The sequence below is a fragment of the Strongylocentrotus purpuratus genome, unplaced genomic scaffold (assembly GCF_000002235.5).
Source record: "Strongylocentrotus purpuratus isolate Spur 01 unplaced genomic scaffold, Spur_5.0 spur5_scaffold_11, whole genome shotgun sequence".
Classification (NCBI taxonomy): domain Eukaryota; kingdom Metazoa; phylum Echinodermata; class Echinoidea; order Camarodonta; family Strongylocentrotidae; genus Strongylocentrotus; species Strongylocentrotus purpuratus.
Genome location: NW_022145596.1, coordinates 11573296 through 11589254, shown reverse-complemented (window position 1 = coordinate 11589254; position 15959 = coordinate 11573296). Strand labels below are relative to the sequence as shown.

Genomic DNA, 15959 nt, shown 5'->3' with positions numbered 1-15959 from the left:
CGACTAACCATATATCCACAACTATTTTCCTGACCTACTCTTCAAAATGGCAGTGTTGGGCGTCACTAAATAATCAATTAAATGATTATATATTTTATTTTATTTTATTTCAGCATTTTTCCAAATGTAATAACTGAATAACAAAGAACATATAAACGTAATTAGGTATAATACAAAACATACAAACAATAATAACTTCATGTCAACATGTTTTTTTTTTTTTTTTTTTTTTTTTTTTTACATAGTTATGTAAAAATGAAACTTCATATTTCTATAAAAATGACTGGCTATGACTGTACAAATTTATTAACATCAAAACCCACTACAATCAGTTAGAATGAAAAGCGATTAAACATTAATTGCTATAACAAAAAAGTTGAACAACATAAAGAGTTATATAATATAAAAAAAAAACCATACTCTATAAATAAATAAAAAAATAAAAATAAAAAAAATCGAGTGATCACGTCACTCCTCTGGAGAGTGAAAATGTAGTGAAAATAGAGTGAACATTCAGTTTGCTTCTTAATAGAGAGCATTCGAAAATCAATCGATATTCACTCCTACAATAGACGTCACTCCCGGAAAGAACTTTGTGAGTGAAAATTTTAGATTTGGAGAGACAGCATAGGCTTATTAATTGTTTAAAGGGGTCGCATCGTGTGACCATGCCTGTATATACTCTCTTTAAAAAAAAAGAGTGAATTTTCAAAATCACGGACGTCACTCCTCTGGAGAGTAAAAATAGAGTGAACATTCACTCTTTTCTTCTTAGAGAGACTCTAAAATCAATCGATTTTCACTCCTAAACAAGTGATCATGGACGTCACTCCCAAGAAAGTGAAAATAGAGTGAAAATTCGCTCTTTTTTTTAAGAGAGTAAAATGATATATTACATGTCATAACTTTGGCATTAATTTCTTTCAAATGATTTCTCACAAAAATTAGTAAAATAACATTGCGTGATTCAGTGCATGGTAATGTCAGGAAGGGCTTGCTTTTTTGAGCCAAGAGAGAAAAATTTACCCCGTACGATCTTTGGTACCAATTATAATTGTTATAACACGAAAAACAAACTGTTTCCTTTTACTTAGAGCCCGAAACAAGTTTCCGAGTCTCAGAATTGTTTCCAAATTTCACATGACAACGCATATTATAATGAACATTTTTTTTTGTAAATTATAATTCCTTTCCTTTCCTTTGGCTTTCCTTTTCTTGCCTTTCCTTTCCTTTCCTTTCATCTTTCATCTTTCACCTTTCCTTTCCTTTCACCTTTTCTTTCCTTTCCTTTCATCTTTCACCTTTCCTTTCCTTTCCTTTCCTTTCACCTTTCCTTTCCTTTCCTTTCACCTTTCCTTTCCTTTCCTTTCCTTTCACCTTTCCTTTCCTTTCATCTTTCACCTTTCCTTTCCTTTCCTTTCCTTTCACCTTTCCTTTCCTTTCACCTTTCCTTTCCTTTCCTTTCCTTTCACTTCACCTTTCACTTTTCATTTGGCTTTCCTTTCACCTTTCCTTTCTTTCCTTTCCTTTCACTTCACCTTTCACTTTTCATTTCCTTTCCTTTCACCTTTTCTTTCCTTTCCTTTTCTTTCCTTTCCTTTCCTTTCCTTTCCTTTCCTTTCCTTCCTTTCCTTTCACCTTTCCTTTCTTTCCTTTCACATTTCACCTTTCCTTTCCTTTCATTTCCTTTTCTTTCAGCTTTCCTTTCCTTTCCTTTCCTTTCCTTTCATTTCACCTTTCACCTTCCTAGCTTTCCTTTCCTTTCCTTTCCTTTCACCTGTCCTTTCCTTCCTTTTTTCTTTTCTTTTCTTTTCTTTCTTCTTTTTCATCTCCGAATGATCTTCTCATTTATTTATTTCTGCATCTTTCCGTATCTATTCTCTTCTTTCCCTTTTCTTTATTTTTCTTTTTTCAAAAATTATTTAATTGAAATCAATTCAACATTCAGCAGTACAGTTACACCGTGATGGTTTAGCACTCTGAAATTAGCATCCGTGCAGATTAGCACATCCAAAGTCGTAGTCCATGGTACGATTCACTGCGGCTATCAACAGTAAACCATTTTGTGTAGCACACAATAGTTCTACGTACGTACGTATATGGATGCAATGACACAGTGCAGAGCATGAATGGTGTCATGTTATTATGTAATACTGTGGCAGCTAAATGATGTTTTCTACCGAAGGCGTTTAAGTGTAGACTGATGAGTGAGATTTCAAGTTTTGGTGTAGCCCCTCCATTATCTTAGCAAATATGGCTAACATTGCTGCAGGCAGAATACAGAGGGAGCTGAGGGAAGTCATGAATAGTGATGAGGTATTTTTTTTTTTTTGAGTTGTCATTGTAATTTGTATTGACATTGCATTGATTGAGTCTTGAGAAGTGTGAGAGATTGATTAGGCTCAGCTCAGCTGAAGTTCAATTAGTGTTCATAAGCTGTTTGGGGCTTAATTTATCTGTTAATACAATATTTATTAAATCAAAACCAAGGTAGACTCGTACTCATAGACCTGTCAATTGTGTCATGATCATTCTAGACCTGTCCTTAGTCTATTTTATATTAGATCTAGGTCTAGGCCTATTAATTTTATTTTTATTTTAAATGCCAGTGGTAACACTAACACTAGTAACAGTGAAATATATTTAAAAAAAGTTAGACATGTTATTGATCATGTCTATGTTTGACTATTTGTTGACTGTACTCTGTAGTCTTGTTGACTTGTACTTTATTATAGGACTCTTATGAGTGCATTTTGGTAATGGTAATTTGTCCTTGGTATGGCAGTGCCAGTGGGTCCTTAAAACGTATTTACATGTAAAGATACATATACGTAACTTCTGGCAGAGAGTGCCCTTACTAAATTGGCCGACAGTAACACTCAAAGACAGAAGGGAAGCACACCGTCTTACCTGCCTCTTCAAAATGACAAATGGACAACTCGACATAGACTACCAATCTTACACCAACCCTATTCCAGACAGACGTAGACAAGGACAATCCAACCAATTTGAAATCCGTCACATCACCTAGGAGGCGAGTTGGCTCAGTTGGTAAAGCGTCTGCCTGTTGAACCAAAGATCTCAGGTTCGAATCCCACCCAGGTGGATGACTGTTCAAAACCTGCGTTGTGTGTTAACGTGCCCCTCCCCTTGTTTCATAGAAGCAGGCTATGTTAAGTGGAAAACACTCCCTCCCTCTGACTTTAAATGGAGGCCCTGTGTAGAGAGAGTCACTACCTTTGCACGTTAAGAACCGACTGCACTATTCGTATATTAAGAGTAAGGGGAAACCCAGTATAGTATGACAATACTCTGTTAAGAGGGATTTACTCCAATGGAAGAAGAAGAAGAACTCGAAAATATTATTATTAATAATCTGTTATATTCAATGTTTTGTCTTTCTTAATTCATATTTATAAGGGGACTTATGACCCAAAGTTCAAACACCGATTAGTTCTGCATGTTTTGGGTTCCATGGTGGAATTCAAATTCATCAGATTCAAGGATGTACATATATTCTATATGAGATTTTATTTTGAAGACAGAGGTGAAAGTGATTGTGTTGACTTGATGTAAAACACCCCCTCCCCGAGTCCCCCCACTTATGTTCATTATTTGAATGTCTCATATAGACATATACAGAAAACTCTCATCAGTTTGGGATAATGATAACATGTACTTTTAAAGCTTCTACCAACCTTAATTTTGTTATGCAAGCTTTGATTGATTGATTGATTTTTATTCGACAAGCTTCCAACATACAACAATATACAATAATAACAGATCAAAAATAAGTCAACTTTCATCCACTCCTGTGGAGTTTCTCAAGCAAGTGATCAGTTTGAGTCGCATGTTTGCTTCGCTGCACTGCCTGGTGTCCTGCGATCACTGGACCAAAGATCGGTGACAATAGGTACCCAGAGTCCCTGTTTAGTGATGGCTTAATCTTCTTAATCCATATGGGTGCCAAAATTCAAAAATATCTGTATTGACCTATGAAATATTTTTCACTTGAATCAAAGATGACATTTTTCAGAATACCAATCCAGCTCCTTGATAAATGATTATATTGATATTGATAAAGTTTTGTTTTTCTTAATCTTGCTTTTTTCTCTTACAGGCTATTAAAAATCAAATAAAGATAGAATTTCCAATCGATGATTACTCGGAGCTTCAAGGAGAGATTATAGGACCGCCAGAGACACCGTATCAGGGCGGTAGATTCAAGTTACACATCAAAGTCCCAGAGACGTACCCCTTTAATCCACCTCAGGTAGGTGACATGGATTTTTTTCGCTTTCACGATTTTTGTTATTGTTGCATTTAGGTGCCAGCTAGCCAATGTAATCAACTACTCATTATTACAATTTAAACTTTATTTGTTATTGGTAGACTAAATTAGGTATTTTAAAGGGGTTGTGGCCTAGGCAACGCTGCCCACGACAACATGAAATCTAGGATCATCCCTCGCCACCTTCAACTCGCTGTGCGTAATGAAGAAGAACTCAACAAGCTTTATTTCACCAGGCTGTGGATTACATGATTTGTGGTTTGAGTCCTGCTGGCGCACTAATGTTCTTAGCCTGTTTTTAGCTGGACATTAAAGATATAGACCGGTAGCAGTAAAATTGCGGTTCAAGGGTTTCGGGTGCAAAATATACATTCAATATAGCCTTCAGAGGTTTAGATGGCAATACTTCAACCTAAATTTGCATAAAAGCAGAAATATATGCCAAAATGTTCAATGTTGAAATGCATTTGCGATATCTATCCAGGCCGACTTGATATGATAATTTACCAATATATCAATTAGTAGGCGGTTCCCCGGCAAAATTTGTATCATCACGTATTAGTCAAAACATGTTCTTTCACATGATTGGTAATAGGAGCTTCCATTTCTTTTTTTGAGAGGGGGGCGTTTCCAAAACTGGTCTATACCTTTAATCTACATTTGCTACTCTCCACTCAGGTGTAGTAAATGGAAACCTGGTATGAATTCATTCCTTCGATGCTTTTAGCACCAGAGGGCAACTGGGCTAAGCCAAAACCAGGTACTAGGAAAAAATGAATTTCATGTTTCTGAGGATGGAGTTGACTAACTGATCTTCCCCAAAACAGCTTACCAATGTATACAGGTTGCTACTGGAGCATATTGGACTGAATGGCTATTATTCAACTTTTGTTCCCTAACAGGTAAAGTTTGTGACCAAGATTTGGCATCCGAACATTAGCTCCGTGACAGGGGCCATCTGTTTAGACATACTCAAAGACCAGTGGGCAGCGGCCATGACGCTACGCACCGTTCTACTGTCATTACAGGCATTACTAGCAGATGCAGAGCCTGACGATCCCCAGGATGCTGTAGTAGCCAAACAGGTATGCCCCCTAACCCCATCCCCTTTATCCCCTCCCCTCCCCTCATCTCCCTACTTACCTGCTGCTCCCCTCCCCTCATCTCCCCCTCACCTGACCCTCACCGCCCTCCTCTTACCCAACCCTCCCTTACAAAAGCTCCTCACTTCATCCATTCCGTCACTCCCTTCCCCAAATGCAGTTTTACTCATGATGAATGAAAGATATAGAAAAAGGTTAAGGATGCATTATTTCTAGGGGGAAAATGTGCAAAAAAAAACCTTTTCCATATTTTGTAATTATTCACCCTGCTTATTACAATTGAACTTATTTGTTCCTGTGAAACCTGGTTGACAGTTCATGATATTTCCATTGCAAAGCTTTGTGCAAATAAATTTGAACATTTACAGACTGAAGTGGCAATAATGTGTTTTGAGGGATTAAAAGCAGTTGACATAATATTTTGTTTGGTCCATTCCTATGATATTAAACTTCTGAATGTTTTAAACCCAAAAGGCTTATTTGGATATGATGTGGCAAAACCACTGCTTTTTTTTTAATGACGCAAATTGTAGTGCGCTTTGCATTTCTGTATCTTATACACAGAGATCAGTGAATATGCGAAAGCCCTTTGTTACACATGGTTGCCTTTCATTTACACGTTTAAAAATACTGTGGCTTTTTTGCGGCAGCTTACAGCACCATATCTGAAACAGCCTTGAATTCAAGTATTGCTTATATTCCGTTGGTCATTTCTTGTTTTATCAATGTCCAGTACAAGGATGACCATGATGAATACATCAGAACAGCCAAACATTGGACAACAGTCTACGCAGGGGGTAACACCAAAAATCAAGAATTGGAACAGAAAGTTAAACAAATTGTAGAAATGGGTTTTGAAGAAGTGAGTATATCTGTATTTTACTTCCTTTCTCCTCTAATCTGTTGAAACTTCTCATATCTTGTTGGAAATGCATATTGATGGTAGACTATGGTATGACCATGATATGAGCTATGGAACTTAGAGTCTACAAATATGTGTTTACCCAAAATAGATTATATATAAATCAGATGTTTGGAAGATTCTTACACCAGAACAAAACTTTTATATTAGTGTAATATCAGTGGTTAAATTGGTGTTGAACTTTCACATATTCACATTTGAAAAGTTAAAATTGTGATGCAGGCTGTCTTCATTGAAATGGCAAAAAAAGATTAAAGGGTTAGTCAGAAACATTATGCCATTCTCAAAATTAGAGATTATCTTTCATGATCAATCAAATACTGTAAGTTTATATTGGTTCTCAAATGTTACATGCAGCATGGAGCAAATTTTTGATTGTTTTGACTTTAGCACTTGATAATATCTTGCAAGTTATTGCCTTGTATTTCAATTTTTTTTTATAAAATCGGTCAACAACTACCATTCTCTGACGCAGCTTTTTGATACTATTTACCATAATTCAACATTTATTTTTACCCTTCTATCCTCCTTATTCCTTCTTCACAGACATGTGCAAGGGAAGCATTATCTTCATCGTGTTGGGACGTAGCAAAAGCCATAGAAAACCTAATGAGTTGAGAGTTACTTTTCTATTATCTTCATGTATATTTTCTTCTTCTTTTTTCCTATATGTAATTAATCTTATTTAACTAGAAAATAAGAAAATCGAGGTGCTCTCTGAAATGTAAGAGAGAGAGAAAGATGGAGGTTGTGAATGTTGCTCTGTTAACCCATTAGGGACTGGAACCAGGTGGTTCTTATATTAAGCATGTAGGGGAATGGGAGAACTTAATAGTCAAGGGGTTAAATGGTACCCGGGCAGAGGTAACGTTCTTGTTACAGTCCTGGGGTGTTCACTCCTCAAGAAAAACTACAGTTTGCTCAGCTACCTTAAGGAGCCACCTTAAAGTGCTTAGAAAAGGGGTTTTCCCTGATTATGCATTTATTAGGGAGGTTTGTTCGCATAGAAATCCTATCCCTTTCCTCCTTTTCTCCCTTTTTTTTTATAAATAGGGAGTCATTTTGAAATCCCAGAACAGACTTGTGTTATACCACAAAAATTCATTGTGAACATCCCAGTGATTTTGGATGTGTGATCAAGGAGGTCTTTGAAGGATATCAGCTATTTTAGGTACTTATCTGACAAGCATAACAAAAATGATATTTATGATAATAGGGAGTGGGACACGGTTAAATTAATAGAAAAGTAAACAATTGTGCATGACCTTATGATGAATGCTGCGCTGTACCCCAGGGCCATTGTGCATATATTATTTCATCCGTGCCGTTAATTTCAGGGCCAAATCTTCGAATTGACAGCACTGATATTTGATTTCCTTTATCACTACATTTTTGTCATGAAATGCTGTGTATCCAGAAATACTAAACATAGACAGTGTCTTTGCATAAGGCATGTACATGGTCCCCTAGAAAGGAATTAATGCTGTTGGTCATTTGGTAATTTTGAACTAATCCGCCTCAATGAAACTTGGTAAGTAATCACTACACCACTACATAGCATACTATGTTCTTAGGTATATGCACTGCAAATGCTCACAGCATAAACTGCAAACTGAAATACAGAATGTTTTTTGTTTGCATTAGCCACCATCAAGATATTGCTCATGAAATCTGTCACAGCTGGTCTTATTTTAACTTGTTTCTTAGATCATTAATGAGATTTCAGTAACTTTGTACAATATTACATTACCATCATATCAGGGTCAATATAGGGATTCCCCATTTATTGTTGTTACATACAAGCATCCCGCCCTGTCCAAGACCTCATACCGTAATTAACGTTGTATACACCGCCCTCGTGTATTAACCGCACCCCTCTTTTTCGCCCTCAAAAAAAAAAAAAATTGAAAGTGTAAGATCTTTAATGTAAATTAAAAAACAGTAGAGGACCTAGGATAGAACCTTGTGATACGCCATGTGTAATAGAAGAAACATTGGAGGAATTATTATTATAAATTACATATTGAGATCTATCAGAAAGATTACTTTCAAACCAAGATGACAGACAAATTTGAGTGTTGTTCTAGTTTTCGAGTGGTGAGTCAACACACCGATTACTGAGCTGGGAGACATTTGTACCGTGTATAAGACGCACCCCCGACTTTGAATTTTTTTCGGCGGCAAAAAAGTGCGGTTAATACACCGTTAATTAATACCTTTTCTGCCGTGACAGAATGAGCAGGTTTGATGTGATTCAGGGATTGAAAAGAGAAGTAGATTCTGGCCAGGAAAAAGAAGGCACTGCAGCTGCCATAGTCTCAGTCATGACAATTTTTTAGCTGAATCATGAAAGGATATTAAATTTTTAAGAAACATGTACATGCAAATGTTTATGTTCTTTTCATTTTTTAATGAGAGTCTGGTAAGGACTTAAAAAACTGACTGCAGTTCTTGAAAATATTTTCTTCCCTGATCAACTTTGGTTTCTCTCAAATTTTATTACATAAATTAAAGCCTAGGTCACAAATGCCATAACGAACTGCTACGAATGCCGTACAAACGATTTTCAGACAATAGAAATTCAGGAAGACAATGGAAACACAGGAGGATTCGTACGAAATTATCGTCCATACGAACCTTTGTGACCAAAGCATTAATGATGCCTATTAGATCAATTAACCCACAACTAATGGTAAACAGGTATGGAGACGTGTATAATTACATTTTCCCCACATAAGATATGTTTAAAACTTCACCAAAGTGTGGAGGTAACATTGAAGGAAAGTAGGCTAGCACTGTTACAAGGTATCTGAGTAGGTTCCTTGGTCCCACCTAATGACTTTGATTTTGGGTATGGTAGAAGTTGCGCTTGATTCCAATGCAGAAATATGTAGAAATCACAGCTTGTGAGGTAGTATTAATATCAGCTCACGACAAGGTAGCCTAGAAACCGAGTGGAAAATTTAGATGTCCACTCGATAGCGTTTAATAGTCCTGGGATTGATTTTATATCTGAGGGACATTTTTTTAGAAGCATCACATGGTAGGTGGCTTTATATCTCTTATCATTTATAAAGAAAATCAACCAACCAACAAAAAAAGTCAAAAAGAAGAAGAAGAAAAAATAGAAAAATGATGTAAATTTTGTGTAAATTTGTTAGGTCAGTACTGACGTACTGGTTCAGATTATTATATTATGTAGATGCTTGGCCAATTAAACTTTGGAGGCAAAGAAGTGAACTCCTCGGTTGCTGTCATTTTTTATATAAAGTGTATATCTTTTATTCTGTACTCGTCTGATATTGATGATTAGTATGTGGAGCCGTGTCTCGGCACACCTACAAAGCCAAATGTTATGGTTTATTCTTGCCCTGGACACGCCACTTTATATACTCCCATCTTGTCTGTGTACAAGGTATTTAAGTTTAGAATACCAAGACAAATGGATTAATGTATTCATTCATTGATTTTATAGTACACTGTATTAAAAGCTAATCTTGAGTTCTGATAATGATGTAGTAGAGATTTTCACAACAAACAACGTTTATTTAAGTCTTGAACATCTTTGCTCTACCTTTAAAATGATTTTGGTAAAAAATCTTCAATACTTAAGTTATGAGCCAAAGAATTAAAAAAAAAGTGCTACATGTAGTAGTCCCTCCTACACACGTGCATAACATGCAGTATAAAGCGAGTTGCGATTCTGAGGGAACTTTACTTCCAGCAAGTTTTTTTGTTAGTGTTTTTCTTATTGTGCTTATCAAACTACCAATCTTCTCCACAGTAAACAATTAATCTATTTATAAAAAAAACTATTCCATTTACTGAACTCAAGATCAGCTTTGACAGCCATGTTGTATCTTAATGTGATGAGAAAGGCCTATTTTGTGTTATATTTAATTTTTGTATACGGTAAGTAGAATGGAAACAGAGATGTCATGTGTCGATTAGTTATCTTTTATGCCAGAGATTGTTTCCTAGCTATGAGGAAAACCAGAAACCACATGGCATGAAACTTTCGCAAATTGCTACGGATGACTCTTTTTCAGCAATAAAGTTTTGCGAAATTAAAAAAACTTCATGCTGTAATGCTATCTACATGCTATTCTCATATTTTGTGGTATGAAACTTTTTTTAAATCTTGACCACTAGTAAAAATTTTCGAAAGTTTTGTGCTCATGAAAGCTTGTGGTTTAGAGTATGGAACGGTGTACTGTACTTATCAGTGTGGATCAATCAGCTCATGTGACGGAAAGATGTACGTTTAGATGTAGATTTAAGTTTAGTTCATGGAGAAACCACACCCATGGTTCATATAGTCAAAGGAATCCCCCAGGCCTGCCTAGCTGCAGAATAATATCTTATTTTGTAATTTTTTAAGTTTAACAAAGATTGTATAAAAATTTAGGAAAGGACATATTTTCGATTATTTGAGGATACACCTGGGCTTCTAGCGAATGCCTTTCTGTGTTTTTGTTAAAGGAATACCCATGTTACCATTTTCTTCATCAAAATTTCCCAAAGTACTTATTTCTATTTTGTACCTTTCAAGAAAAAAACAGGGGTAGTAATAATGGTGGTATATTTGATGATTTGAATACACTGGTACACTGTTCATCTTAAAATTATATCAACTTATGGTAAGAATACAGCTTCACTTAGTGATGAGATTTTGTTCATTACAACATGAAACCAGCATTATATCCAAAGTTTATTTATAACTTTAAAGTGCATTATTACCTACATGTACATAACACCTGACACTCCCGACATACTCTTTGTTTAGCATTATATTTTATTCTTACTTTCAAAACTAAATCTTTTTGAGAAATATATGTAACCAGTATTTAATCTTATACTAAATTTAGCATCCCATGAATATATTTCAAGCCTTTCAAGTAGTAAAGTGCCGGTGGCAGTAAATTGGATTAGTAATTTTAAAATGACATTTTGGTTAAACTTACAATAATGTATTTCCTTAGCGAAAAGCTTATTACAAACATTTCTGAAATGCAAATGTGGCAAAGCTCTTGGTTGTGATAATGGGAAAGTGTTTTCCTTGACTTCTTGTTTGCTGTAATTTTGATGTGAAGCTGAGGCGAGTAAATTGTAAAATCTTTTTGTTTCATTTGCCAAACTAACAAATTCACTAACCCAAGGCAGCTGCTTTCAGGTTTGGAAATTACCACCCAGTTATGGTGTTAACAAACTTCATACTCAACACCAGATATACTGGTGTTAGTGATAGGCATAGAGTTTGTAATGTGCTATCACTAGACACTGACTATGAATGGTGTTGTTAAACTCATTTTCAATGGAATTAATTCATAAAAATAACACATACTACCTATATTGCCAATGTGGTTCATTAGGGAGTGTATGTTTACTGTTTTTTTTTTTAGTACATCAGCTTTTAACACTAAACACCAAATGCCCTATGTAGCACCCAAGATAATTGAGCGACCTGTGTTCAAAGTCATTCAACAGTTCATTTGCTTAAACATCATACACCTAATGCAGCACGATCCATGTTAATCACAATAATGATTACTCCAGTAAACATCTGAAATTCAATAACCACCAGCAGTTAATAGATGTTTGTTCATTTTAACGACGAAGCTCCACTTTTGCAATGCATCTGTGTTTTTTTTAATTTTTTTTATTTTAGAGATGATTTTAATTCATGAAACGTTGTATTAACTCTTTCCCCTTTCCGTCTCTGGTCAGTCTGATGTCATGTGATCTTGATTTTGTCGATGAAGATACTGTTACCAAATACTGTGTACAAATTGCACTGTTAATTATGTAATTAAAGAAAAGCTCTAAGCATTTGGGACTTTTTGTCTCAGCTGAAAAATATGAAAAATAGATCACTTATTATAGTCGATTGTGTTTTTATTAATGTTAGTGTTAGTACATGTAGAAGTGATGTGCGGATATAATTATTTGCATGTATGGGAGGGATGAGAGAGAGAGAGAGAGAGAGGGGGGGGGGGACTCACTCACAAACCACACATGTGTACACATGCAGCAAAAGACAAAAAAAGAGGAAGAAGGGGAGATATATAGAGGAAGAGTGAGAGAGAGGAGGGGGAGCCTGAGAAGGAGACTGAGAGGGGACACACATACCCACTTGATTACACCCGCAGCAAAGGAAAGAAAGAACGGAAGCTACGGAGGGGAAGTGAGAGAGAGGGAGAGGATGAGACAGAGACAGACGGAGAAATTTAAAAAAAAAAAAAGGTGAACAGAGATTCTGGACAAATCAAGAAATAAATGTTCAGTAAGTTGATGTAACTTGATGGACCCAATGAAGTGGCAGGGATTAAAATTAGTGAAAAGGAATCCTCTTTCATCCCTTTTACTCAATTTCCTCCCTTACTTCCTTTCTTTCTTATTTTTTTAAATAATTTTTCTTCTCTGCCCTTCTTTACCCTTTCTCTCTTACTGTTTCATCTTTTTTTTTTTTTTTTTTTTTTTTTGGGGGGGGGGGGGGGGGGGGGGGGGGCACCAGCCCAATGGCCCCCCCCCCCTCACCAAAGGTACGAAATTTAAAACTGATGAAAATCTTACCACGTAACCGCGTGTCCACCTACCCCATCCCATTCTTTGTTTCTTGTATATATCTCGTTTGTTCGTAATGATGATTTATCTTATTCAAGGGCGGTTATTGGGATCATCTATAATAATGTAATGAAAATATATTACTGTTGAAGATTACAATGATGACGATAATGAGAATGATAATAATATTTTCAAATACTACTACTACTACTACTATTACTACTACTACTACTACTACTACTACTACTACTACTACCACCACCACCACCACCGCCACCACCACCACCACCACCACCACCACCACCACCACCACCACTACTACCACCACTACTACTAATAATAATGATAATTATTATTATAATAACGAAAACAATAACGATTTTGATAATAGTAATAATAATTGTGGACACATTATTGGCACCTGTAAAACGATTCGTTTTTGCACTTTACTTTGAACACATGTATATGAATTTCGATTCATGTGCACGACATGTCTGGTTTTTGTTGTTGTCAACTGCAAATTCTTTTATTGACTTTGTAGTTTTGTAGGAATGTATGTATTGTGTATTTATGTATCATTACACTGTGTAGATTACCCGAAGTTCCATTTTTGGAAAATTATGAACCTTAAGGAACTTTATGAATATATTAATTACTGAGATTTACGTTAACCATCATCTTTAGCAGAAATATACGTTCGTTCTGTTTTTTTATGTTATGCACTATTATTTGAAAATTGTAACATGGAATGGTGTTACCAATGCAGGCGTCAATTTGAAGCCTGGACCCACCCTCCTCAAGTCATCACCTTTCTTCACCTGAGCCAATTAGTTCTAAGGTTAGGATTTCACCACCACTTCACAAAAACATAATTATAGGCGAAGTATCACTTTATCGGCAAAAGTATTAGTCCAGGCTTCACCCTTTAAACTATTTCCATCGGTGAAGCTTCACTTTTTTCAGTTTTCGCCAGGTCGAAGCTTCACCACTGTTTCACCAGCATAGTTCAAGCTTCCTCGACGTTTACTTATTAGGGACTTTTAGATTGAGTGGACGAGACCACGACGAACGCCGACTGATCATGCGTGTCAACGTACTCAACTGCCCATGTTGACTACAAATCTTTTAGATTTCACTCGACGATATACATGCATGCAGGAAGTAACACTATGAATATCACGAACAAAGAAAGAGGACAAAATATACAGTTCCTCATTCTACCCTCAACAAAAGAACATCCCTTAATTCACTGCTATTATTTAAAAATGTGTAGAACAGGTGAATATGCCTGTGGCCTGTGGCACCTGTTCTACACATTTTTACAAAATAGCAGGGAAGGGATGTTCCTTTGTCTACCTGATGAACTGTATATTTTATGCGCACGCGGCATACAAGTACCTTGAGCATGTAAAGGCGCTATATAAATATCAATATGTATGTATGTATGTATGTACTAGATTTAGGAAAATCAAGTTTGATGCATTCTCGATCGCCGACTGAGACGACGTAACGCATGCGCAGTGCCTTAAAATGACGTCACACGTTGCAGTCAAAGCTGTTGACGTGCAAATCTAAAAGTCCCTATTACTAGACCATGACTGCAACCAGGGTCAAATTTGTAATTCCACACTGCCTCAACCAAGTCAACCATTTTCAATCTAAAGATACGATGACATATTTATTTTGTCAATCAAATGTTTCTACAGATAGGCCTACATTTGTGTTGTTATAAAACTTTAAAAGCATTTAAGTTTGTACAAAAGTTGTTTCAACTATTGTTAACGAACTCTAACTCTTGTTAACTAACTATTACAAACTAACTCCTGTTAACTAACTCTGTTGATTGTCAATGAAACTAAATATTAATTCCAGACAATTAACTGTAAATATAATGAATTTGCATTATGACCAACAATATGAGTTCTTGTGTAACTTGTTTTTACCAAAAACTCAACAAGCAAATGTTTCTTATTAAATACATGCAACGCTGTAACATTTTTTTTTGTAGTGTAAATAAACCAAGGTATTATGATGGTATAAAATGGATCACATCCATATATAAAATATTTAAGTGTTGTTACAATGCCCAGCTAGGGCAGGGGAGCTCAATTACTGATCTACGGATACAAATGCTCGAACATGCAAACAATTCTGCTTATAGGGCTACCCTTTGGACGATATCCTGTTTAGTAGATAAAATATAGTGCAAAACTAAGCTAAATTTTGGTTATGGGATTGTTTTTTTCCTCGAAAGGGCCAATAATTAACAAGGTATATTTTTGAAAAAATCTGGTCATGCATTTGTACACACTAGTACCCCCCTTATACAATGTAGACCTGTAAAAACACATTTTTGGCCTGGTTTAAAATTAAGCTTATTAAATTTCCTCTTCACAATAGCTTGGTTACAGCTCATTTATTTAGTGAATTCAAGAAACTGTTGGTCGGGTTATTATACAACCGCCTGATGATGGACCAGCCAATTTCAGCCGTGCCCATCACATAGTCAAATGTGTGGACATTTATACAATGAAGTTGCTTATATTCAGAAAGACATATACAATATGGTATTAAAAGAGCCTTTGAGTTGATTTCTCATGGTTACCCTACAACTTTTTTCATCATCTTCATGACGAACACATCACAGTATCCTTATGGGAAATGACCGACACAACACTGAAACTACTACACTCTGAGTGACATCACATCTTTAGTATATCAGTATAGCTAGTATATACAGAGGTTGCTCATTTAGTTTAAAGAAAATTTAATCACGTGAAGAGCTCTCGACCAATCCCTGCACAAAGAAATTTTCCATCAAGTATATAACAGGATTTTTTAATGTAAACAGGCATATTATACAGAGCGATTCTAGATAAGGAAAAAATGACATCATGACAATGTTTCTCGTCTACAAATAGTGTTAATGAAAATATATTGTGGGGATTTCCTTTAAGTCATTTCATCCAACTTGATGAATTACTAGTTTAATTAATATGGCACTTTCATAGCACTTTATGAAAGTCTAAAATAAATCGAAACTAATACATTCATATTATTAATAGACTTATGACTAATG

At 35.7% G+C, this 15959-nt stretch overlaps 1 protein-coding gene across 1 annotated transcript; it reads left to right on the top strand.

Moving 5' to 3' along the window:
- The first annotated feature begins 2083 nt into the window (after positions 1-2083).
- LOC585095 (ubiquitin-conjugating enzyme E2 K) lies at positions 2084-7410 on the top strand. Its single transcript, XM_784935.5, has 5 exons — positions 2084-2316; positions 4121-4273; positions 5194-5376; positions 6128-6256; positions 6863-7410. The coding sequence occupies exons 1-5, from the start codon at positions 2254-2256 to the stop codon at positions 6932-6934; spliced, it is 600 nt and encodes a 199-aa protein (XP_790028.2). The 5' UTR covers positions 2084-2253; the 3' UTR covers positions 6935-7410.
- Positions 7411-15959: the final 8549 nt, after the last annotated feature.